Here is a 26,356-nt window from a genome sequence, read left to right on the forward strand (position 1 = left end):
TGTGAAATTTCTGTGTTTGTTTTAGTTTTGTCCTGGTGATTTCCACAGGGGAAAATAATTCAGAGGGAGTAAGTGTCCCCACTGGGAACTTGCCTGACTTTATTTCTCCAGGAGGAAGAACTCCGCCTAGTGCGGGTAGGAAGGGGCAGCGTCTGAACCGTGTGCTGGGAGGTGAGAGGTCCAAGGAGGGGTCTCATTTCTACCTGCTTCGCAGGACAGTACCAGGCCAAAGAGGGCACTGGGGTTGAACTGTAGCTGCTTGTAACAGCAGTGGGAACCGTCACCGTGCCCCCGGGCAGTGCACTGATGCTGGCAACTGGTGGGCCCTCTTTGCTGTCCTCCAGTGGGATAAATTACAAACTTAGTAAGTAATTTTTTCTTAACAAACCACTCTATAGGCCAGTGAAATATGAAATACTTTCCATTAAAAATGTTTTGAGGGACTTCCCTGGCAGCCTTGTGGTTTAATACTCTGCTTCCAATGCAGGGGTTATGGGTTCAATCCCTGGTTGGGAAATTAAGATACCACATGCCACATGGCATGGCCAATATATATATATGTATATATATAGTCTTTTTTGAATGTTATGAGGCATGTAAAAAAGTTACAATAAAGTTTTGTTGTTGTTGTCAAATTTGGTATGGATAAAACAACTGTAAAAGATTAGGGAAAATGTCAGTAATCTGAAAAGTGTCTGTTCAAGTTGCTTTGCAAGTAGCAAATTCTTATCTCCTTTAAAGAAAAAGGAAATAGGAAATTGTAGAGAATACCTTGTAGCTGGAGTTAACACAAGAAAGCAGAGAACAACAGTGTCAGAGAATAGCTCTTGCCAGTGCCAGAGGTTGGCAAATAAAGGCACGTTTGTATCTTTTGTTGGTGGTATGTTGTACGTTTTTAGTACATGTATTTTTATAATTATATATTAATAGTATACATTGACATAGCATTATGTACTTAGTAGTTTCTAAAGTAAATTTTCTGCTTTAATGGACTATTGTATCAATCAGTCAGCTATACTAGTATGTATTAGGCAAGTGGTTTTCTCCTGATCTGACACATGGATGTACCAGTATGTTTTGTTAACTCTGAGAAGACAGGTCTGTCAGCTTTGTTTCATAAGACTGGAAATATGACATACAGCTATGTTAATAACTATGTAATTACTATGTTAATAACACTGTTACTAAAATAACCTGTATCTTTGGATTCCATTTCCAGTGGAATATGTTTATAGTCAAACTGACCTTTCAGGTTTCTAATCATCTGGCTTTTTTTCCGCCTTCTGAATACTGTGTGGAGAGAACTGGAATTGTGGCTTGCTGTGATTCCACTGGAGCTCACAGACAGGGTTGGTGTGAACAAGAATCCAGATGAGGAGAGTGGACAATGGGAGTGAGGGGAGGCTAGGTGGGAAGTGGGGAGGTCCATTCAAACCTTGAGGCTGGCAACTTGGTTATAATGTTTTGAGTTCTAGGCACCAGGCCACCCAGGTCCAAATGTGAGAACAAAGGCAGATCCTTTGTGAACAAAGGCATGGTGACTTTGTAACTTCCATGTGATTTCAGAATTCCAGTTAATTGTTACCTCTACTCAAATTGATAGTTGAGAATTGATTGCAGTCATGCAGTATCAACCCACAACCTGAAAGTCTCTGGCTCTCTTGTCTTCACAGGTGCTGGGACGATGCTTCTTGACAGTGGTGCAGGTCCATTTCCAGTTTTTGACCCAGGCGTTACAGAAGGTGCAGCCCGTGGCTCACTCTTGCTTTGCTGAAGTTGTTGTGCCAGAAAAAAAGAACAGCAGCAGTGGCAGCAGTTTGTCTGGCATGGGCCACACATCGGAACTGGAGGAAGCTGTGCGATCCTGGCGAGGGGCTGCTGAGGTAACCCTGACTCTGGGGAGATGAGTGCCCTTTGTTCAGATAGGAGAGGCTCCAGAGGGCCTTTGCCTGTTGGTTCTTAAAAGGGCCTTTTTATTTAGAAGTGCGAGTTTTCAGCTGCTGTCATTAGACTGTTGATTCATTTAACAGTGAATGCCTGTGTAAATGCTCACTTCACACCAGGCATGCACCAGGTACTGGGAAGACAGCCTCTACTCACAGCCTCCTAGGAGAGGGGGCTTTATAAAAACAGGGTTGAGGAGAGGCCTTTGACAAGAAGTGCAGCAAAGTTTTTAGAAAGAGGGACCAGGGCAAAGAGGCTGGAGGGTAAGTGGAGTAAGCAGTCAGCTAGGTAGCTAGGTGGGGATGCAGTCAGCAATGACACTCTTTTTGTTGGTATTTTAATACTCCTTTGTTTCTGAGGCTGGAAAAAAAGGCTTGCAAGTCAACACTTTAACTAGGATTTACTGTTCCATTTCACAGAGTAAAAGAGAATTTATATTATAATATTTAGTTTGACTCATAACCTCAATTAAATTGGCAAACTATTTGATTTTGTTTTATAAATCTCCTCTAATCAAATTTGTAAACATCTTTCAACATTTTAACATTATATGTTCTGTTGTTTACTTAGTTCAGTTTTATGATGTTCTGTTGCATTGTTATTTCTTCTCAATTTCTTTTCGCTGTGTTGGTCTCTTTCATCTTAAAGATTCTCCTCTGCTTTCTTGGCGTTTATGGGAGCAGCCATGCAGTGCTAATTGGGGGCTGAGTGCAGGAGTGATACCTGCTGACTTCATTGCAAGTGGCTGGGCAGTGGGGTCCACACCTTTATCTTCTCACCTCACAGCCCTCTGTGCCCTCCTGACTGCAGTCTCCTGATCATGCTGCTCACACTCTACAGCCTTGTACGTGACTCAAGGTCTTCTCTACCCAACCTGTGGGTATCATTCATGCTGAGATCCCAGCCCAAGTGAGCAGCCTTCTGGTGCTCCTGTGACCTCCTGGCCTTGACCTTTTCCTTCACCCACTTCTGTCTGTCCTGGCTTTCTGCCTTCCTTACTTTGCTTTCAGCCAGTGACCCTGCCCCCTACACACTGAGAAAACAGAATGTACCTAGCAGCAGCCCCTCTTCTCCATTTCCACCCAGATGACACACCTCTCCCATTCAGACCCTCTCCTGTTCCTTCCTCTTCCTTACAGCAGAGGAGGCGCCCTCCACTCCTGTGCAGAGTCTGCCTCTCTCCACCCTGCCCCCACCCTCAGGGCCTCTGTGCTGGGACCCTAGGTTTTGTCTCCCACCTCTTCAGCATGTTCCCGCCAATACACAAATAGACTTACAAATAAAAATCCTCCATGCTCTGCCCTGTTTCTCTGCTCTTTTCATAGTCGGCTTCTTGGAAGAATTGTTTGCCTCACCTTTGATTCACCCTAAAAAAAGATTACTATTATCAGATATTTCAAGCATATAGGAAATGTCACATACATAACCATCTATCTTCCTTTTAGCTTTGTCAAGTGAATCTTCACTTTTTGCCACATTTGCTTCATACCTTTTGACAGAAAAATATTGTTACAAATGCAGTTGAATTCCCTTTATACTTCTCCACTGTCTTATTCATGTTCCTTTCTCTCTAGAGATAACCTCTTTTGATTTTGGAGTGTGACTCCTATGCATATTTTTATAGTTTTATTCTATATGTGTGTATCCATATGTGTATTGTTTTGCACAATATGAAGCTTTATATATAACGGGCATCATTCAGCTCACTAAAATCTGGCTTCCAGTCCTCCACCAGAACACGCCTTATCTTGTCAAGGTCACTGGTGCCTTCCATGTTGCCAGAAACATTGGCAGAAATCCAGGGATCCCATTGACTCCATTTAGCAGCTCACAGCGACTTGGGCCCTGGAAATCCTCTCTCCTTATGAAGAACCAAGTGCTCTTAGTTACCCTCTTACCTCCTAGGCTAGCCTCTCCAACCACTTTGCTATCTTCTCTTCCATATAACTTATGAATGTGAGTTCCTCAAGGCCCAGTTCTACATGTCCTTTTCTCGGAGGGCCTCCATCTAGTCTTGGAACTTTGAAAACCTCTTGTGTGCTGGGGCTGTGGCATGTGTGTGCCCAGTTCCCTTCTCCTGTGGCCTCAGGCCCCCTTGTTCAGACCTCCTCAGGTCTTCAGATGGCTCAGCCCTTATGTTCCCACATACCCCTGTTCCTCTTCAAACCGTCCCTGCGCTAGCAAGTAGTGCCCTCTCACACTGGGTCCCTTATGCAAGAAACCTGACGTTTACCCTCCAGTTTTTCTGTCACAACTGCATCCAGTCCATACGAAAGCCCCGCAGACCCTGCCTCCAGAAGACTATTGTAGATCTGTCCCTTCATTCTGTGTCCACCGTCACGGACTTATGTCAGGGAATCCTTACTCTCCCCTGACATCTTCAGAGGCTGGGCCTGCTTCTCCCTTTCCTGTCTTGCTGCCCCTCATCTCTCCCTCTTTCCTTAGGGTAAGGGGTAGACCTGTCCCTTGACCTGCCTAGTCCTGCATAGTCTGGCTCCTGCCTCCCCACCAGCCGCCTCTGGCCCCTCTCCCCGCTCCCTGGGTTCTAGTTCCTGCGCCTACATCTCTGCCTGTCCATCCCCTCCCCGACCCTGCACTTCTGTTGACTGCCTCCTCCTCTTTAAATGCAGCCTCAATGATGATTTCTCAGTTTCTTGGGTGCTCCCTGTCACAGTTCTTTATTTCCCTTGGGATGTGTTTTTCCATTTTATATTTTTTGAATGTTTTATTTGCTCGCCTTTTCAACCTATGAAGCCGTTAGTTCCAAGATTATAGGGACCAGGACTGATGCTCCACTGTCTATCCAGTGACTCCTCTAACGTAAGACCTCCTTGTGAGCTACATATTTCGACTAAATGAAGAGTTCTAGAAAGAGAGTCAAATGGTTTTAAAATGTGAGACTATTAGGGTGCAAGGAGTGATTGGTCTTCATATAGAATTTGTGAAGCTTTGGAAATCTGTGACATTATAGCTGCTTAATTTCCTTCAGTCTTACAGTGTAGGTAAATGTTATAACTCCATTAACCTAGAAGAACAAAAATTCACTGTTTAAAAATGTTATTTGTTGCACAAGTATTATTGCAATAAAAATAGATGTTGAAAAAATTGAAAGATAGTTCATCCTGAATCCTTCCTTACATCTAATAAATCGAATATATATTTTTCTATATTCTCTAGTCCTGATCCATATGTATAGATAACTAGCATTTCATCACAAGACACAGACTAGTCTTCTGTTTTTCTGTCTTATGTCCTTATGTCTTTTTCTGTCTTATGTATTCATTGTTGTTGTTTCGTTGCTAAGTCATGTCCAGCCCTTTGTGACTCCATGACTGTAGCCCACCAGACTTGTATGTCCATGGAGTTTCCCAGTCAAGAATACTGCAGTGGATTGCCGTTTCCTTCTCTAGGGTATCTTCCCAACCCAGGAACTGAACCTGTGTCTCCTGCTTAGTAGGCAAATTCTTTACCACTGAGCCACCTGGGAAGTTCAATGTACTCTTCATAAGCATATATTTAATGACTAAACAATAAGTATTTCATTTTTCTATGAGGATTTCAAAAGTTCGGTTTCTCCTTTAATGTTACAATGTTTTCCCTGTTGGTGAGGTTTTTTTACTTTGGTGTAAAGGACCACTCAACCAAATAGATACATTTTTTAATTTGGAAACTTCAAGGGCCAATATACTAGGGTATCTATCTTTTTAAAGCAGAGAAACTTAAAAATGTGATATATATATATATATATATATATACACATATATAAATATATATGTAACAGGTAGGTAAGTCTTTTTGCAGGGCTTTTTTGACTGTGCCATGAGGCTTGTGGGATCTCAGTTCCCAGATTAGGGACTGAACCCAGGCCCTCAGCAGTGACAGTGTCAAACCCTAACCACTGGACCACCAGGGAATCCCCAGGGGGTTTCTTAAATAAGGTAGTGCTATGTTGGGTTTGTTTTCTCATCAGTGCTTGGTTTAGTCTTTCAGAATTTCTGGCTGCTCTCTTCATAATAGAGATAAGCCAGAATGACTAATGCTTAGATAGTTTCTTGCTTTATTTTCATTGTTGTTGTTTTTTTTTTTTTTTAAATTTTGCTAGTATCTGTAGTGTCTTCTTCTACCTACCAGTCATTATTTCTGTTGCAGGCAACGTCTAGACTGAGAGAAAGAGGCTGTGATGGCCGCCTGGCGGGAATTGAAGTTCAGCAGCTCTTCTGTTCTCAAAGTGCAGCAATTCCCGAGCACCAGCTAAAAGAACTGAACATAAAAATTGATAGTGCTCTGCAAGTATGTTTTTCAAAACTAGCACATTAATATCTGAGGAATGAAAACAAGGGGAGGAGTTAAAGTTTTGATGTTGAACCAACTGGAAAAGTAATAGGATAGTAGTTGGCTTCATGTCTTTTAATAACTATAGAAATTTACGATTTCTATTTTCATTGGACCGTGTCAGTTTAAAATCTACTATGTAATCTTGATTCTTAAAAACAATTTCTTTGCAGGCATATAAAATAGCTCTGGAAAGCTTAGGTCACTGTGAATACGCAATGAAAGCTGGTTTCCACCTGAATCCAAAGGCAATAGAAGCCAGTTTGCAGGTACGTTATTCCGTCTGGTGGCTCCGGTGAGCTGTGGTGTGCCAGTCGCGCCATCCACGTGAGCCAGTCGTCTTGAGAGCTGAGCCGCGGGTCACCTCTCTTGTCCTCTCCACCCATTTTCCAGGGCTGCTGCAGCGAGGCAGAGGCCCAGCAGACGGGGCGGAGGCAGACCCCGCCACAGCCCATGCAGTGTGAGCTTCCCACTGTGCCCGTGCAGATAGGATCAAGCTTCCTGAAGGGGGTCTCCTTCAACGAGTCAGCCGCTGACAACCTGAAACTCAAGACGGTAGCTTCCCATGGGGTTCCTCCAACCCGGTTGTGAACGTGAAAATAGAGTTCTTAAGGACACCTGGCGGCTTGTAAAGAATCTGGGTTAAAAAGCAAAACTGAAGCCAGGAGGCACTGACCTTCCTCAGTAAACTGTTGTCTAGAAGCAGACCAGAGTGACGTTCCCCCGCGCACACACACATTTGATAGGTCTTTACTGAGCAACCATTAGTACCAGGCTAGGAGGTTTGACAGCCCCCTAGGTTGTGATAGTAACACAGGACGAGGGGGCCTCAGCTAGAGGATTAAGGGATGTGACCCTTGAGAAGAGGACTTAACGCAGAGAAAGACCTGAAGAATAAGTGTTGGGGTGAGGCTGGGGCTGTGAGACAGCCAGGAAGTGAGAGCCTGTCCCAAGAGCTGAAGGCCTTCCTTACAGCTGAAGCAGGGTGTCCTCTGGCTATCCAGTACAGTCCCTGGTAGGATTTGGATTTAATTGTCCTGAAATGAGGGCTGGGCTCTTCTAGTTTGTAAAAGTTGTCCAGGTGATTCTAACGTGTAGTCAGACCTGAGAGTCGAGAACAAGGGGAGACATGGCACTGCCCAAGGCTGGAGAAGCAGCCCAGGGAGATGGAAAGCCCCCAGTTCAAGGCTGGTGCCCCACCATGGCAGGTCACGTGATTAGACTGGCATTTCTGAAAGATCCCCCTGGCTTCAGGATAGACTTTTGGCTGGAAGGAGAGCAGCACTGAAGGCTTTTGGCCATGGACCCATCTGGTGATAATGGGAGGCAAGTGGAAGGACTCAGGAGCAACCTAGAGGTTGTAATAAGCAGGACTCCAGGATTAACTGGCTATGAGAGGGAGGGGAAGGGAGATGAGGCCCAAGTTTCTGGCTTGGACAGCAGTTTTGGTGCTGCTTATTAAGGCTTGGCGATAGTCGTCAAAAATACATTTTTGTACATGATTTTAAGATTGCTTTTGAGATGTCCAAGTGGAGCCATCCAGCAGGCAATTGGATGTATGGATCTAGAGCTCTGAAGTGGGATCAGGGCCTGGGTCCTCACAGACAGGTGGTCTCTGGAGTCAGAAGAGAGGCTGGGGGAGTCCAGGAAGAGTGTGAAAGGGGTTCAAGGAAACTTTGGCATTTAAGAGAGTGGCCGTGACTATTTTATAGTCACAGGGCCATACATGAACTTCTTCAGGCCTGTGCTGTATCTGCCATGGTGTACTCTCCGAAAGGTACTTTGATCGGAGTACACTGTTGCTGTGAAGTCCATCTTGTTGGGAGAGTTCTGGATCACTGGTTTGTTGTGAGAGAATGTAACTCAGGAATAGCCAGATGGAAGAGATGCCTGGGGAAGGAGCTTGGCAGTTCCCTGTTCTCTCCAGGCAGCACAGTCCCAGCATCTGCCTATGTTCTCCAGCCCAGAAGCTCCTAGGGTAACTTTTGTAAAGAGACTTTCGCCAAGTTAATTTCATTTATGATTTTGTTCAAAGTGTATAAAATAAAAGGTTTTGAAAGTACATTATAAAAATGTTGTTTATGGTTATGCTCTTGGGATGGGCTCTCACTTCCTGGCTGTCTCACAGCCCTAGCCTCACCCCCACACTTATTCATCAGGTCTTTCACTACTTTAAGTCCTCTTCTCAAGGGTCACATCCCTTAATCCTCTAGCTGAGGCCCCTTTGTCCTGTGTTTCTATCAGAACCTAGGAGGCTCTTTATGGTTAATGTTTCAGTGAAGTAAATAAGAGGAGAAATCTTACCCTAGTACTGAAGTAATTAGGACCATTTGTGGAGCGTCCTGTGTGCCAGGCATGTGTCAAATGTTCCCCATGTATTGTCTCAGTTAATGCTCACCCATGAGGTGGGCACAGCCCTTTTCCCCACTTGACAGATAGAGGAACTAGAGCCCAAGGCCGCACAGCTAGAAAGTTGCAGACTGGAATTGGAGCTTATGTTGACCACTTTTTCATCCAGAATAAGGATGAAGTTTTCTGGTATTTGCTTGTATCAGATAATTTTCTTCCCTTATTCAGAGGGATTCAGAACTTCAAAATTCCTTAGCCAATTTGCATCAGTAGATTGTTAAATAATGCTGTGTTTTGTGCTAGAATAGAAATCACATATGTGTATTAATGCACATGTGTCCATATCTAGCCAGTCACAGGTTTGAGAAAATCTTTGAAGGTAATTGATGAGAATTGCTTAAGAAATCAAAATTAAGTGACTTGGGAGAACATAAAATTCTCTTCTCTTGAGGGCTATTTTGTGCCTATAAATGCATTTCTGTAAATTTTGGAACCTTGTGTGGCTTTATTTTGAGGTGTGAACTTTCTTTTATCAATCTGTAGCATACGATGTTGCAGCTGATCAAGGAGGCAGGCTGCTATAATGGAATTACGCCCAGGGACGACTTTCCTGTGACTGAAGTCCTGAACCAGGTGTGCCCATCCACGTGGCGGGGTGCCTGCAAGACTGCCGTGCAGTTGCTGTTTGGCCAGGCCGGGCTGGTGAGTGAACACTTGTGAAGGACCGGGGAGAGTAGAGGAAGACATTTTAAGCACGTGAGCATGTGGTGTGGGCTCATGTGTGAAAACATTGGATAATATAAACAGCCCTTTGGTTACTGCAGAGTTTAGACAAGATGGGAAAGGAAGAGCATCATTAAAAGGTCTTTTTTTGGTCCTTTACTAGATTGATGTTATGTATTTGCAGGGGACCTAGTTGCAAAACGGTGTCTCAGGCTTTCCAGATTTTAAGGAAACCATTACATTAGTGATGATTTGGTAGGCCCTTTCACCTGGCCTGACTCTCCAGGGCTATAGTGGGTGTCTTTCTGTTGCTCAAACACAGCAGCCTTCTTCCTGTCTCAGGTGTTGCCCTTGATGTTCCTTTTCCCTGAGAATACTCCTCTCAGATCTTTGTATGACTCACTGTTTCTCATTTTCCATATGTCAGCTCAAACATCACCTCCTCCGATGGTATAAGTAGTGCCCCATCCAGTCACTTTGTACCCCAGCTCTCTGTTTATCTCCTTTTATACAATAAAAATAACAACAGCAACTCCAAAGTTTGATCTCTTCACCTTTGGTGAGAAGAATAACTTTTGCCAAATTTGGGTGGGGTTAGGAAATCAACATCTAGATGTCTTTAATTTTTGTTTTTTTTTCACTATTTATTTGGTTGCACCGGGTCTTTTGTGACACTCAGGATCTTTAGTTGCTGCATGTGGGATCTAGTTCCCTGACCAGAGCTCAGACCTGGGCCCCCTGTATTGGGATTGTGGAGTCCTAGCCACTGGACCACCAGGGACATAACAACATCTAGGTTTTTGTCAGGCACCTTTGATCTGTGCACCTTATGTATTTATCCTATGTTCTAGCATAAAAGATTGCTTTTTGAAGTGTTATAGGTCCTCCTCCAGGAGGTTCTCCTCCATGAGAATCCCATGGACAGAGGAGCCTGGCGGGCTACAGCCCAGCAGGTCACACAGAGTCTGACACGAGTAAAGCAATGCAGCACACATGCATAGCATTTCAGAGATTAAAGGAAGCTAATTAGAGATCAAGGTAGTTAAAGAACTGTTTCTACTCTGCTTCCTGCTTTATTCATTAAAGGAGCTGTTGGGAGGATGCAGTCCTTCTGTTTGGTGTGGGTGAGCGCTCCAGTGCCCCAGCTCAGGGTAGTACTTGCTTTGTAGAGGGCCAAGTGGGTCCTGTCCACAGTGCTGAGTTACATTTCCCTTAAAATCTGTTCCTTAGTATAGGAACCCCTGAGAAAAAGAATAAATTGGAGACCCCTGGAGCCCACTGCCTTGAGTAGATTGATCCATATTCCCAAAGACCATTTTAAGCAGCAGCGGCAGCAGCAGCAGGGGAACCATGTCAGTAAGTTCTCTAGAAAGGAGTGTGTAAAATAAGGCAGGAAGACCCAAAGGCAGTTTTGAGAAAACAGCAGTTAAAAAAAATGTTCCATGTTATTCAGAGAGCAAAAACTTCTTCCTAGTTCTCTGCTCCTTGATCCCAGGGCGCCTTTGTGTGTGACTGATGAAGAAACTTTAGATTACTGTTCTGGGGATGGGAGGAGAGAGGAAACACCTGCTTGTTCCAACAATGGCTGTTACTTGGACAGGAAGTCTTTTCTAAAGGACGCTGCAGACTGGCTGTGGGAGCTCTCTTTACAGCTATGGAAATCGGCTCCATTAGGTGCTGAATCTGGACTCCTAATAAGCAACTCTGCACAGCTTTGCCCTTCCTGAAATAGTACAGATTTGTTTTTAAAGTGTTTTATGATTATTTTCTTAAATTTCTTTTAGTTATTTGAAAATATATTCATCACTTTGTCACACCCTTTGAATTACAAAGGATACTATACCATCTGTGTAATGTTGAAGATTCTCCTCAGGACTTCCCTGGTAGTCCAGTGGTTGAGACTCTGCACTTCCAATCCAGGGGCCATGGGTTCAATCCCTGGTCAGGGAACTAAGATCCCACATGCTGCATGGCACAGCCAAAAAAAACAAAAAGCTGAAGAAAGAAACAACTCTCTTCCAGGAAGTTCCCTGGTGGTCTAGTGGTTAATACTCCATGCTTTCATAGCTGTGGCCCAGATTCAGTCCCTGATTGGGGAACTGAGGTCCCACAAGTGCACAGTGTGACCAGAAATAAAACAAGAGAAAATCACTGAGAAAGGATTGGTTCTGCATTTTTCCTGAAGTAATTCTGTTCTTATTGATGGTTGAGGATAAAGTGGCCTTAACAAAAAGCCTCACCATCTTCTGGCTCATATTTGGTCATGACAGGTAGGCTGCTCTAAAAGCATTGGTTTGATTTTTAATGACATTTTTACTTCTTTCAAGTGCATCAAGTGAAAAAATACTTAGATGAAGGAAACAAAGTAATTCCTAATTAACATATTTACAGCTTGGAAGAAGTACTAAAAATGATTGCAAAGTTCAGTACATCCTGCACCTAGAATGCAGTTTCTGTTTTTTTGTATTACTGCTTTCAGTCGTCTTTATTACTTGCTGCTGTCTCCATGGGATTCCTGACTGGCCTGTGTGTTTCTGTGTTGCCAGATAGTTTGCTGTCTACCAGAGTCACTCAGCATTGATAGGCTCATGCATTTGATTTGTTTGTGATCCACTTTTCTCTCTGACGGCTGATTGTTGTTTTTGTTTCTCTCTTAGGTGGTAGTTGACACAGCACAGATCGAAAATAAAGAAGCCTATGCCCCCCAGATCAGTTTAGAAGGCTCCAGAATTGTGGTTCAAGTCCCATCCACATGGTAACATGACTCTTACGCTAACGCAGGCCTAAGCTTTGGTTGATGTTTGCACATCTTTGGAAAGATTGCATTGCTTGTGACAAACTTGTTACTGAGTCCACAGCTTTTGAACAGAGTATATCATTTTCTTTAAGTCACCCAGCATTTCTCTGAAGCTGAGTATAAAACATAGAATTTCTTCTCCTTTGTTCCAGCAACAACCCTGCTGACCTAGAGGTCATGTCATCACACGCCCAGTGTCACTGAAAATCTGGAGGCAGACTGAGCTATTTCATTTTTAATTATTTGCTTACATTTATAAACTAATGAAGTATTCTTAATTTATTCAAACAAAAGCCCCTACAAATCAGTAAGAAATGGGCAAAGCATGTAGACAGGTAAATCAGAGGCGACATGGTCAACGAAGAGATGAAGAACATGTATAACCTCACCTAACAAAGAAAGGAAGGCAAAGCAGAAAACACAATGTCATTTTGCCCATCATGTTATTAAATTGTTTTAGAATAACAGTATTAGGTTTGGTCCAGACTGTACAAAAACTGGCACAGATGTTGTTGAATAAATCACACAGCCTTTCTGGAGGGCAGTTTCATTTGTCAGAAGCCTAAAATAAGGGCTGTGACCTCAGCAGTTCCACGTCTAGGGATTTATCCTTGTGATGTGCCTACAGATTCAGCACAGTTTCATTAGTAAATAGGAAAAATTAAACATATATTGGAAGAATTTTGCTATTAAAATCATGGGCAGAATGAATATTTAACTATATAGAAAATGTTTGAAGTAATTAGGTAGGAAGAGATAGTAAGGAATATTGACACTATTTGGGCCCGTGTGGACTAACGTGGTACTTGGGTAATGCATTTGAATTGTATTTAAACCATTTCTTCTTGAAATGCGAAGGGGGTCCAGTGGAGATTCTGCTTGAAGTTTTAGAATTTGTTAATATATCAAGTGTGAAAGCAAAAGTGTTAAGTCACTCAGTCATTTCCGACTGTGACCCCATGGACTGTAGCCCAGCAGGCTCCTCTGTCCATAGAATTTTTCAGGCAAGAATATTGGAGTGGGTTGCCATTCCCTTCTCCAGGGGCTCTTCCTGACCCAGGGATTGAACCCGGTTTCCTGCATTGCAGACAGATGCTTTACCATCTGAAGGGTTGGTGATTCACGTCATGTCCCAGAATCTCCCTTCTGTGAGTTTCTCCATAAATTTCTAAATTTGATTATTAGTTAATTTATATTCATGTCTTCATTCCTATCAAACAGTAGATTTTTTTTTATGGACTCAGCTTGCAGGATTGTAGTTCCCTAATCAGGGATTGAACTAGGGCCTGCAGTAGTGAGAGTGTGGAGTCCTAACCACTGAACTGGCAAGGAATTCCCCAAGCAGTAAATTAAAAGCTCACGTTTTTGTAAGAGTTTTGTGTTCCTGAAATTGTTCTCTAATTCAGGTTCTTACTGAAAAATACTAAACTTAACTAGGATTCTCATTTTAAAGAAAACATTTCCAACTCTTGGATAATTGGGTAAATATAAACAGCTAGTACTAAAATGGTTAACAATGCAGTTTACTTCCAGAACTCTCCCTTTTTGATTGATTTCCTTTGTAATTCATTGCCCATCCTTGAAAGACCTCACAGACTACAGAGGCTCCCTCTGCTGGCTACTTTTGGTAAAAATGGCACAGTTTTCATGTTTTTGTGTCAATTTACAGAATATGTGCTTGTTAAGAAGAACTCAAAAAGAAGTAATTGCTTTACTCCAACTTAGAGAAAGTGAAATTATTAGCAAAACTAGTCAAGAATTTATTATTTACTTTGCTTTTAGCATAATGAAATATCTAAATTCTTTTTTTCCCCCCGAAAGTAGTATCTTACTTAGATTTTTAAACTGTCATATTTAAGCTGTTACCCATTCTTTCTTTCATCAAATATTTACTGAGTACCTAATATGTGACAGACACTGTTTGGGCTCTGGGAATTGAATCAGAAGCAAGACAGACAGGGTCCCTGCCCTTAACAGAGCTGGCCTTGTAATGGCGTGGGGGTTGGGGAGGGGACTGCTAATAAGCATAGGAGTTAAGTTCAGGCACTGGCAAGCGTATGAGGGGAATAAGAGTAGAGTGACATCATCTGTTAGAGAATAACAGGTAGAGATGGCAAGAGAAAGCTATTTTGGATGAGGAGGTCAGTCATGAAGGGTCTCTTTAAGGATGTGACATTTGAGAGGAGCCTGCCACGCAGAGAGCAGATGGGGAAAGCATCGCAGGCAGAAGGAACAGCAAATGCAGAGACCTGAGGAGTGTGCTGGTGTGACTGGAGGTATGCTGGGTGGCGGTGAAGACAGGAGTGGAAGCCAGGACTTGCAGGGTCCCTGGGGGACTAGAGTTTTATCTAAGAACAGGTAGAAGGTTTTAAGCCAATCAGGGTAGTTTGTCAAAAAGAATAGGTTTAGTTTCTTCAGGGGATTTTACTGATCAGTTCTCAAGACTGATGAATAACATAAAAATACCATTCTGTTGATTTAATAATTAGTATTACCAGAAACCGTAGTACTTTCTGCATGACCAGAAAATGCTCACTTAGTGGGCGGACATGTGACCAGCCAGATCACAAGCAGAAGTTGGCTTGAGAACATAGAGCAAGTATGTCTTGGAGATCAGTGATTCCAGGCTGAGAGAATCAGGTGCATGGACCTCAGCCAGATCCACTGGCCAGGATTCTCTCCTAGGAGCCCAGGGCCTCGTCGGGTGCTGGCAGAGCTTGCCTTGTTGCTTGCTTTCTCTGGGGTTTCTGAGACTGGCCAGCTCACACCCTCACATATATTTCTTCTCAAGCCAAAGTCACACTGGGGGATGCTGCCACCTCCTTAGGGTGGCTTCGGCAAGTGTGATTTGCATCATTTAGCTCCCATAGCACTCAGTAACAGATGGCATCTTCCTGGTTCTCCCTCTCAGAAAAGGCCTGTTGATGGAGGTGCCCCAGGTGGGCAGTGGGGACCTGAATGCCAGCGGGAAAGCAGCTCTCAAAGGGGAGCAGTTCAGGCAAAGGCAACAGCATCAGAGATCCTGAGATGTGAGCAGATCCAACATATTCAGGGCGTATGAGAAGCCTAGTGGTTGGGACACCATAAAGAGGTGACAGTGAAGAGGATTGTGTCCAGAGAGGCAGGAGGTCCGGGCCACAGAGTCTTGAGCGCTGTGGTGAGGGGTTTGAATTTTATTTCAGCCACAATAGGATGCCACTGGAGGGTTTTGCACAGGGGAGTGGTGTGTTCTGATTTGTGCTAGAGGAGGCTCACTCTCTTGCTGTGTGGAGGAAAGTCAGGGCTGAAGCTGGTGTAGGACAGTGAAGGGGCGTTAGGACACCTGGAAGGCAGCCCCTGCACCGAACTCTTCTCTTCCTACTAAACAGATTCTAGACAGTTAGAAATCTGTGGAGACGCCAAGGCCCTGTTGTACTGCTTCCCCTTCCTATTGTGGAGCAGCAAGCCCCAGTGTTAGCCCTGTCAACCTCTAAATATTCTTATGATTACTAAATATTTCTTTGGTGCCAAAAGTTGTGGCCTTTTGTATAAGGCCTGCTTGAAAATTGGAACCCTGTTGTGGAGAAGAGCAGCCTAGACTCACGCAACTTGATTGGTGCCTGCTGCTGCTGCTGCTGCTGCTGCTAAGTCGCTTCAGTCGTGTCCGTCTCTGTGCGACCCCATAGACGGCAGCCCATCAGGCTCTCCCGTCCCTGGGATTCTCCAGGCAAGAATACTGGAGTGGGTTACCATTTCCTTCTCCAATGCGTGAAAGTGAAAAGTGAAAGTGAAGCTGCTCAGTCCTGTCCGACTCCTAGCGACCCCATGGACTGCAGCCTTCCAGGCTCCTCTGTCCATGGGATTTTCCAGGCAAGAGTACTGGAGTGGGGTGCCATTGCCTTTTCCGATTGGTGCCTAGGTGCCTGAAAGAAGACCCGGCTACCATGTCCCTGCTGCAGAGAAGCCTAGATCCCGAGAAGACGCTGGGCCTGGTGGATGTGCTCTACACTGCGGTGCTGGACCTCACCCGCTGGAGGGCAGGGAGGTGGGTGTCCCTGCCGAGGAGCAGTGTGACCACTTACAGGGTCATGTGAGCTCATGTCACTCATAGTATGTGAGTAAATAAGGCAAGAAGGGGAACTTTGGGTCAACTTGTTATTTGGGAATAATTTCAAGCTTACAGAAAAGTTGCAGGAATAGAACAGAGAATCGCCCTTTATTTACCCAGACTCCCCAGTTTGTGAACACTTTTGCCTTCATTTGTTGTATCATTTCAGAGTTAAGTCCATCAAAAGGATTTTAACCAAGCTCACGTTCTCCCTATGAACTCAGAGCAGAAAGGTGTTTAGAAAATTTACTTATATCTTGCATTAAATTTATTTATATCTGAAAGTGCTGACAGTTGCAAGATTATCTATTTGTGAATAAACTTTAGAACTGGTAGAGACCTTGAACATTTAGCCACAGGCCCTCTGCATGTCTTCATTCCTGAGCACACAGAGGCCCAGAACAGCAAGGTGACCTAACCAGGGTCACTGCAGCCATCACCTGCCCAGCTCCCCACCCCATGCCCTTTCCATCTCTAGGACTTTCTTTCAGTACTGGAAAAAAATGTGCAGAAAACTTTGGAAGTAACAGCCCTCTGTTCTTGGCACTGTCTGTGAATTACCTTCAAAGACAAGCCGGGCTGCCTTGTGTCCCTGGGTCCTGCCCACTCACCCCTCTCTGCTGTGTGGATTAGTCTGTTGACCCTCTGCTGGATCTGCCAGGCTCCCCTGTCATCCAGGGACACAGCCGACCTCTGCCAAATGCATCTCCCATGCTAGACTAGGCGTGCTTTGATCTCCTGCGTTGCAGTCAGAGGGTTTCACTCAAAAATCCTCATGCCAGAATCCTACTGTAGTTTTCATGGCCCTGTGTTAGACACGGTGAAAGTGAAAGTGTTAGTTGTTCAGTTGGCTATGGTAGATGTTTTATAATAAATGTAGATAGTAAGAGCTTAAATTATGTACTCTTAAAACTTTGGGATGTTTATGAAATAAATGAACCCAGTTCCAAACAAAGAGGTCTTTTCATTCTTAAAGTCTTTCTTGAACACCAAAGCAATCCCATTTTATTGTCCAGTTTGTGTATTTGTCTTTTTTTAAAAAAATACATTTCCCTTTCATTAGGGAACAAGCTTTACCCTGCATACAGATCCAGCTTCAGAGGGAGATCTGTGATTTTGGAAATCAGGCTGACTTGCCTTCTGGGAATGGGAACAAGTCTTCAGGTGGCCTGCAAAAGACATTCTCCAAGCTGACCTCCCGGTTCACCAAGAAAGCTTCATGTCCCAGCTCGAGCAGCAACACGAGTTATTCCATTCCAAATACCCCTTCCAAAAACATCTTCATAGCCGGGTGTTCGGAAGAGAAGGCCAAAATGCCCACTAATATGGATTCAAGGCTACAAAGCATTTTGAACATTGGTAATTTCCCTAGGACTGCAGACCCTTCACAGTCAGCTCAGAATTCCAGTAATCACATGGCCAATGGTTTTCTCCTGGAGAGGCGTGACAACTTCCTGCAAGGGGATGATGGCAAGGATGAGAAGGGTATGAATTTGCCAACTGATCAGGAAATGCAGGAGGTGATCGATTTTCTCTCGGGCTTTAACATGGGCCAGTCACACCAGGGCTCCCCGCTGGTGACACGGCGTAACTCTGCTGCCACAGCCATGGGGACTGAGCAGAAGGCAGGAGCCATGCAGCCACAGCAGCCATCACTGCCAGTGCCCCCACCACCGCGGCCACCCCAGGCCGGGGCGCACACACCTCTGACACCCCAGCCGGGCCTGGCACCTCAGCAGCAGTCCCCAAAGCAACCGCAGCCCCAGGTCCAGTACTACCAACACCTGCTGCAACCTGTTGGACCTCAGCAGCCCCCGCCCCAGCCCCGGGCCCCTGGGAAATGGGTACCTGGCTCATCCCAGCAGCCAGCGCAACCCGTCGGAGCTGGTCTGTCTCCCCTTGGCCAGTGGCCTGGCATATCTGATCTCAGTTCTGACTTGTACAGCTTGGGTCTGGTGAGCAGCTGTTTGGATGATGTGATGTCGGAGGTTTTGGGACAAAAGGCACAGGGACCTAGAAATAACACCTGGCCAAACCGTGACCAAAGCGATGGAGTCTTCGGGATGTTGGGAGAGATTCTGCCTTTTGACCCTGCAGGTATGTGAGCCCCCTCCCCACCTTGGAGTTTTAGCTTAAATAGTATCACCAAGGACTTTATAGGGCCTGTCTGCCATGGCCTTCCTCGTGGGAGGCAGTGACTTAATCCCCTTTAAAGACCCTTTCTCACTGTCTGATGGCAAGTATGGGGCGGCTCCAGCAAAGGGAGGAAGGAGTAGTTAGAATGAGTCTGAGAAGGTAAGTGGAACTATTTTCTTACTTTGTAGACGACAGAATTGAGGCTGAGAGAAGCTGAATGACTCAAAGTCCCATTAGTCAAGAGGGCTCGAATCTGAGCCCTCCCATTCATGGCAGCCAAAATGACTGGCCCTTCGTGGGCTTCTTTTTCCCTGATTACAGAACCTGTTCTGCGATTCTCTTTTGCTTGAAGTCTAGAACCCCTGAAAGGTGGTAAAGCACCCTCCTATCTTCATAGAATTTGGCTTTTCCTGGCCTACATTGTGAAAGTTCCCCAGAGTTATCTTAGGAAATTAGAAAAAGAATTTAGAAACAAAACAAAAGTAAACTAGGAGGAGGAGTTAAGGATAAAAGTTGTTCTACACCTGAAACTAAAATGATATTGTAAATTAGCTATACTTCAATTTCAAAAAAGGATAAAAGCCAAAGCTAAATAAATTTGAAAGAAAAATATAGTAAACATTATAAACAAATCTAAAAGAAGGGTCTTTAGAAAACCGGTAAAATAGAGAAGCCAATTTATTATAATCCTGATTAAGACAGAGCAAAGAAAAACAAGATTAGGAAAGAGAAGGATAGCTACAGATATAGGAGAGATTCAGAGAAGGCAGTAGCACCCCACTCCAGTACTCTTGCCTGGAAAATCCCATGGATGGAGGAGCCTGGTGGGCTGCAGTCCATGGGGTCGCCGAGAGTCGGGCACGACAGAACGACTTCACTTTCACTTTTCACTTTCATGCACTGGAGAAGGAAATAGCAGCCCACTCCAGTGTTCTTGCCTGGAGAATCCCAGGGATGGGGGAGCCTGGTGGGCTGCCGTCCATGGGGTCGCAGAGTCGGACACGACTGAAGCGACTTAGCAGCAGCAGCAGAGGAGAGATGAAAAGAACTTTAAGAGTTTCCCTGGTGGTTCAGTGGTAAAGAATCCACCTGCCAGCGCAGGCAACACAGGTTCAATCCCTGATCTGGGAAAATCCCATGTGCCCCAGAGCAACTAAGCCTGTGTGCCACACGACTGAGCCTGTGCACCGTAGAACCCGTGCTCTGCATCAAGAGAAGCCACCGCAATGAGAAACCATGCACCACAGCTAGAGGGTAGCCCTTGTCGCAACTAAAGAAAAACATGCATGGCAACAAAGACCAAATAAATAAACTATTAAAAAAAAACTAATTTAAGACATTATCACATATGATGGGATGACACCATACTAGAAAACTGAATGGAAAATAGAATCTTTTCTCACAAAACATATATGATCAGAATTGCACCGAGTAGTGGAAAACCTACCCAGTCTATTCCAGGAAAAGAGATTGGAAAGGGAGTTACGAAGCCAACATGATTTTACTGTAAAAACGTAACTTTTTATGAATGTAGATAGATGCAAGAATATGTAGCAATATATCAAAGGAGTTACATCTGGTTCACTTTAGTAGTATAAGATAGTTCAGTCTAAGGAACTCAGCTCCTGTACAGTAATCTGTTATTTCACCCAGTAAATGAGAAAAATTCAGCAGAAGATGCCATCAAGACATTTGGTAAAAGACACCAGCAGTTCTTAAGTAAACTCAAAACATGAATAGAAGGAAATGTCTTGAATATGAAAAAGATTATCTACCAGTAGCAAGTAGTACTTTGTACAGTGAAATAAACTCATTCCAGTTAAATCAAGACCCAAACAGTGTGGCAAATGATACTACCAATACCATGTGACTTTGTCTCGAACTTTCTGGCAAATGTAGCAAGACAAAAACAAAGGAAATAAGTGGTATAATATGCGTTAGAAAAGAGATTAAAAAAGCACGTCTCTGGGACTTCTTCCCTGGTGACCAGTGGCTAAGACCCCGAGCTCCCAATGCAAGGGGTGCAGGTTTCATCCCTGGTCAGGGAACTAGACCCCCATGCTGCATGCAAGGTACAAGATAAATAGATACAAATTGATCACTTTTTACTCTCATTTAGCAAATGTTATATGGAAGTGAAAAATAACGACCAGAAGAGATTTCCGACCAAGTGTACCCAGCATTATCTAAAATTAAAGGAAAGGAATTTTTCCTTATGTCTTCTCAGAATTCCTCATACTGCTGGTGTGTGCTCTTTTGTTCTTGCTCCCCTTGTGTGGGTGGATGTGGGGCCCCTACGTTGGGGAAGGTCTTATGGTTCCACGCTGCTATGGAAGAGCAAGCTCCTCTAGCCACCACCAGTGGGGGCTGGTGTGGTACATTTTTCAATCGCTGAGAAACAGTGTGTACATTTTTTGACAGTCCTATAATTAAATCCAGAGTATTAATGGTGTTTGGCAGAACTTTATCATCTTTAATCTCTTCTGGGGCCCGAACAGCCTGTATGTCATTAACCTAGGACTCCTACTAGCTTTTCCTTCTGGATATCCCTTTCTTACCTTCAAGTCCTTCATGTAGCTTCCTGCAGATGTCACCCCATCAGCATAAGGTCTACGTGGCTCTTAAATAGATGGGGAAACAGTGGAAACAGTGTCAGACTTTATTTTTTGGGGCTCCAGAATCACTGCAGATGGTGACTGCAGCCATGAAATTAAAAGACGCTTACTCCTTGGAAGAAAAGTTATGACCAACCTAGATAGCATATTCAAAAGCAGAGACGTTACTTTGCCAACAAAGGTCCATCTAGGCAAGGCTATGGTTTTTCCAGTGGTCGTGTATGGATGTGAGAGTTGGACTGTGAAGAAAGCTGAGCACCAAAGAATTGATGCTTTTGAACTGTGGTGTTGGAGAAGACTCTCGAGAGTCCCTTGGACTGCAAGGACATCCAACCAGTCCATTCTGAAGGAGATCAGCCCTGGGATTTCTTTGGAGGGGATGATGCTAAAGCTGAAAGTCCAGTACTTTGGCCACCTCATGCGAAGAGTTGACTCATTGGAAAAGACTCTGATGCTGGGAGGGATTAGGGGCAGGAGGAGAAGGGGACGACAGAGGATGAGATGGCTGGATGGCATCACTGACTCGATGGAAGCGAGTCTGAGTGAACTCCGGGGGTTGGTGATAGACAGGGAGGCCTGGCGTGCTGCGATTCATGGGGTCTCAAAGAGTCGGACACGACTGAGCGACTGAACTGAACTGAACTGAACTGAACTGAACTGAAGGGCATTCTGGGAGGATGAATTCCAGAAGGTGCCCTTTCAGGCAGGGGCAGCTAGAACCGAGTGCGGCCTCTGCACAGGCGCACGCAGCCCATGCGCGCCCTCTTGTGGCCATCTTCGTGCAGTGCACACATGGCAGCTCCCAGAGAGAGCAGTCTAAGGATTGAGCCCTGGTATCTTTCCCACCTTCAAGCTAGAAAGTATTCACTCATGAGTCATATTCAGTTTGTGACCTACAGACATTTTTATACTGTGTCTTTTTGTTTGACTTTCTCTAAATGGCTTCTTTGCTGTTTTTCTTCCATTGGTACTGGCCTGCACATCCTTACTCAGTTCTGTCCAGTATGTTTCCATCCACCTCTTCATACTTTCATAAATTTCACCCTACTCACTATCACTCTTACGATCTTCAGGCTGAATTAGCAGGTCTGCCTTCAGTATCCAGGAGAATACTGGATCAGACTTGAGCCCAAGGGGGAAGACCAGGTATTCTCTATCTGGCTGACCCTAATGCTTTGATAACTTTCAGGTTATCTCTTAGTTGAAGTCATCATCTGATCCTCTTAGTTGTTAAGTATGTAGCTCCAGACATTGGAAATGTTTAAAGTAACTAGTGTTTGTCTTTCAAATTTAGCCTTGGCTACAGCAGACCGTTTTATTCCCTGTCTTTGTGCACATTCAGCTTGCCCTGCCCTAGGCAAACCCCTTCTCACAGTCCCTGTGCACACACCATTCCCCATCTTCAGACATGTGTGCTAAAAGCCCCACCTCAACCACAGTAGGCTTCTGAGCAAATTCTACAGCCCACTCTAGGCCGCATGCCTGGCAGCCCCTCACCACTCGTCACTGTGTTTGTCAACAGGACACCCTCAGAAGGTAGGGAAGGAAACAAAGAGGCCAGTTTGGCCCCCAACCCTGTTTATTACTCTGTCTTAACACAGTGGGTTCAGATCCCGAGTTTGTGCGCTATGTGGCAGGAGTGAGCCAAGCAATGCAGCAGAAACGGCAAGTCCAACATGGTCGCCGCCCAGGCAACCCTCGGGGCCACTGGTCACCCATGGATGATGCCCATCGGACCTGGCCGTTCCCAGAGTTCTTTGCAGAAGGGTGAGTGCTGGGTGTGTGGGCGGGAAGCTGAGTTTGGCATCTGGGCGTTCTGCAGGGGACCTTGGTGTATACTCTTATCAGGCCATTCATTTCTAGGCCCCCTTGTGAGAGAATGGCACATGGTCAGATCTTAGGAGTCAGAGTTTCGTGACTGACTAGAATGCCACGTGGCATGTGGTGTCCCTGTACATATACCATTGGTATGAATTGATGATTTCTGAGACAGGCTCTTCTGCCCTGAACAAAGATCTTATTTGGTCGTGTTTAGGACATAATTGCCTATTCAACACAGCCTTTAGCTGAAATGAGCACGGTGATGAAACCTGTGTCATTTATGGAATGTGATCCTTATAGCCTACAAAAAAAAAAGGCAAAGGTGTACAGTTTATGGATTTTCATCATGAAGACCTTTGGGGGAGTGATTTTTTTTTAACACCTCTTATTGCTCCCTGACTAATAACTCCGCACAGCTAAAGACCATCTCAGCTTTTTGTTTGCTCAGACATGAATTGCATATATACACCACAGCTTCTGAAGCATTTTTAGAGGAAGGAGAGAGACAAGGGACCACTATTGGGTTGTGAGATAAGAGCAAGGAAAGGACTGTTCCCTGAGGGCTGGGGTGGGGGTGGAGGTGGGCCTGGCCTCGGGCTGTCTAGCTGGGGTCCAGGCTTGCTGCCTGAGGCCTGGCACCAGCTTCTCTCTTTGGCTTTCAGGGATGGCCTGCACAGCGGCTGGGCGGGGGCTCAGGGAGACTCAGCCAGCTCGAGTGATGAGACATCCTCTGCCAACGGAGATAGCTTGTTCTCCATGTTTTCAGGGCCTGACCTCGTTGCTGCTGTCAAGCAGAGAAGGTATGAAGAAATCTTTAAACCAAAGAACAGAGGGTGCATGAATGTGATCCACAGCTTAGTCTTCTACAAAGCTCAGTAGCCCCATTGTTTCCAGGTACCCACGTTGAGAGAGGGAGAGGACCTCTTCCAGTACTGTCTTGCTGAAGCTTGGGTGGTGATGTAAAGTTGGGCTGAGTTTTTACTGGGAGAACAGTCTCATGCTCATGGTAGCCCAAAACACCCGTATGACAGGCTAAGAAGTATTACAGAGAGCAGGGTCTGCTGAGGCTGGTCTGCACCTTGTAGGGGACAGGGCTTTCTGTGGGAGGAGCAGGGCCAGGACAGCCAAGTTCTTATCAACTCACCAACAGGCTTTGCAACCCCAGACATGGGCCTGGCCCCCTCTTACCCTCGGTTTCTTCATCAAAGGTGGAACTGGATAAAAATAACCTCTGAATGGTATTTCAAAGTTGGAAAAAGCAGTTACAGAGTATATTTGGAGCTAAAGTTTTCAAGTATAAGTGTTAGTTGCCCAATTGTGTCTAATTCTTTGCAACCCCCATGGACAGAAGCTCTTTAGGCTCCTCTGTCCATGGAATTCTCCGGGCAAGAATACTGGAGTGGGTTGCCATTCCCTTCTCCAGGGGATCTTCCTGCCCCAGGGATCAAACCCAGTTCTCCTGCATTGCAGGCAGATTCTCTACCATCTGAGCCACCAAAGGCATTATAAGTTTTCAAAAGTAGTCACAAAAATGAAAACGGACCCTGAAATAAGAGAAGAATTTGTTTAGAAAGAAATGGAGAGACTGTCGTGGGTGTGAGGAAGCAGAGGCCTGCCAGGTAAAAAGGACATGAGCAGGAATAGAAAGCACATGGGGTCGCCTGGGCGTCAGAAGTCATGGCCTCGTGTGATAGGACCAGGGTCTGTCGGATAAGAGTGGGGAGCAGGTAGATGAAGATGGAAGGGTACCTGAGTCACGCAGACTCGGATGTACAGAGGAGTCACTGTGGTGTTGGCAGTGATTGCTGACCCAGGCTGGGGTGCGTTCTCATGCCTGGCCCTGGGCTTGGCATTCACATGCGTTTCCTCACTTAATTATCGCAAACACTGTGTGTGTTTACTAGGGCTATCATATCAAAGAACAACAGACCAGGGAAGTATTTAACAGCAAGGATTTTTCTCCTAGTTCTGGAGGCCAGAGCCTGAGATCAAGGTGTCAGCAAGGTTGCTCTCTTCTGAGGCCTGTCTCCTTGCCTTGCAGCTGGCCCTCTTTCCCCTGTGTCTTACGTGGTCTTCTCTCTGTGCACCTCTGTCCGGATCTTCTTTTCTTATAAGGACAGCAGTCATGTTGGATTGGAACCCACCCTAATGACTTCATTTTAACTTAGTTGTTTAAACAACGTATCTCTAAATGCAGTCACACCCTGAGGTACTGGGAGTTGGGGCTTTCACGTATGAATTTGGGGGGGGAGGGACACCTTCATTTATTCTGTAGCTCCTGTTACGTACCAGGCTCTGGTGATAGAGCAGCAAATAAATCAAAGTCCCCTTCTTCGTGAAACTGATATTCTACTGAAGGAAGGCCGATAAAAAAATCCAGTATGTTGGTTTGGATTAGGTTCTATAAAGAAAAATAAAGCGGGGTCTGAGGGCAGAGAATGCAGGGGACAGGTGGATTTCCTGTGTTCCAAATGAGAGTCAGGGAGGCTTCTGATGAGCAGAAAGCTGAACAAAATGATGGAGGAAGTGGCAGTGGGGTATGTGGGAGAGAGAAGAATCAAGGGTGAGATGCAGGGTTTTGGCCTGAGCCTCTGTGTGAAAGGGGGGTGTCATGGACCCTGATGTGGAGGCTGCGGGAGGAGTGGGAGCCTTGAGGAGAAGTGCAGACTGGAAATCAGAGAGGCTGGCTAGAGGTCCAGCTAGTCACCACTTCAGCAAAGGCTGCTGCTGTGCACCGGAGCGCTGATAGACTGATTTACCTGGCTGGCTGCTGCTGCGTCTGCTTTTTTCCTTCCACTTAATAACACATTTTTTCATGTTAGTGGTAAAACTAACAGCTGTTTGTTTTTTTTTTTAAGTCATCTGTCTCCAGTGCATGGTAGTCAGTCAGTCTGTATCTATTGACTACCTTAACAAAAGGCTGGAGCTGGCGGACTCAGCAGCTGAAGCGGCTGGTGCCAGTCCTCATGCCCGCCACCCCCCACCCCCAGCCCAGCCCTGTCCCGGCCTCCAGAAGGGTACCACACCATGGAGACCCACCTTTGCCCCCTGCACACAGTGGGCCCAGGGCCTCCCCACCCAGAACCAGGGCCTAGAGACGCCCACAGCAAGCAGCTAGGTGTGCCCTGGAGGGGGCCGGGTGGCAGGCAGCTGCGGCCTGAGCTCTGGGCTTTTTCAGGAAGCACAGCAGTGGTGACCAGGAGACCAGCACGCCGCCCTCAGCGCCTCTTCTCACCGCAGCGGAGGACGTGAACCAGGTATGTGGGCCCTGCTCTGGCCACACAGGGCTGGCTTCATGGGTACGGACCACGGGCAAGGTTCCAAACCCTTAAGTTTTAAGAGTTGTGTGGGGTTCTTTGTGGTGAACAACTCTTCCTATGGTTTTTGTCTAAATGATCAGCCATCTCAGCAGACTCAAGAGCCACGTGCAGAGGAAGTTCTGGGGCTGTGCTGTCCAGAATGATGGCCATTAGCCCATGTGGCTACTTAAGTTGAAATGACCTAAGTGTAAAGATTGAGTTCCTGAGTTGCACCAGCCACGTGTGGTGAGCA

General features: G+C 45.4%; 1 protein-coding gene across 6 annotated transcripts in view; it reads left to right on the plus strand.

Annotated features, from left to right (window-relative positions):
• The window catches only part of GARRE1 (granule associated Rac and RHOG effector 1), an 81,305-nt gene that overhangs the window by 52,174 nt on the left and 2,775 nt on the right, over positions 1–26,356 (plus strand). For all 6 annotated transcript variants that reach the window (XM_069550328.1, XM_069550330.1, XM_069550332.1 and 3 more), the window contains 11 exons: positions 1,674–1,883; positions 6,094–6,234; positions 6,450–6,545; positions 6,670–6,831; positions 9,169–9,327; positions 12,006–12,103; positions 16,044–16,169; positions 17,296–18,329; positions 22,585–22,750; positions 23,467–23,604; positions 25,983–26,061. In XM_069550328.1, the coding sequence (XP_069406429.1) occupies positions 1,674–1,883; positions 6,094–6,234; positions 6,450–6,545; positions 6,670–6,831; positions 9,169–9,327; positions 12,006–12,103; positions 16,044–16,169; positions 17,296–18,329; positions 22,585–22,750; positions 23,467–23,604; positions 25,983–26,061 (2,409 nt within the window). The remainder of the gene's footprint in view (positions 1–1,673; positions 1,884–6,093; positions 6,235–6,449; positions 6,546–6,669; positions 6,832–9,168; positions 9,328–12,005; positions 12,104–16,043; positions 16,170–17,295; positions 18,330–22,584; positions 22,751–23,466; positions 23,605–25,982; positions 26,062–26,356) is intronic.

This window comes from Ovis canadensis, chromosome 14 (genome assembly GCF_042477335.2).
Source record: "Ovis canadensis isolate MfBH-ARS-UI-01 breed Bighorn chromosome 14, ARS-UI_OviCan_v2, whole genome shotgun sequence".
In the NCBI taxonomy this organism is placed as follows: domain Eukaryota; kingdom Metazoa; phylum Chordata; class Mammalia; order Artiodactyla; family Bovidae; genus Ovis; species Ovis canadensis.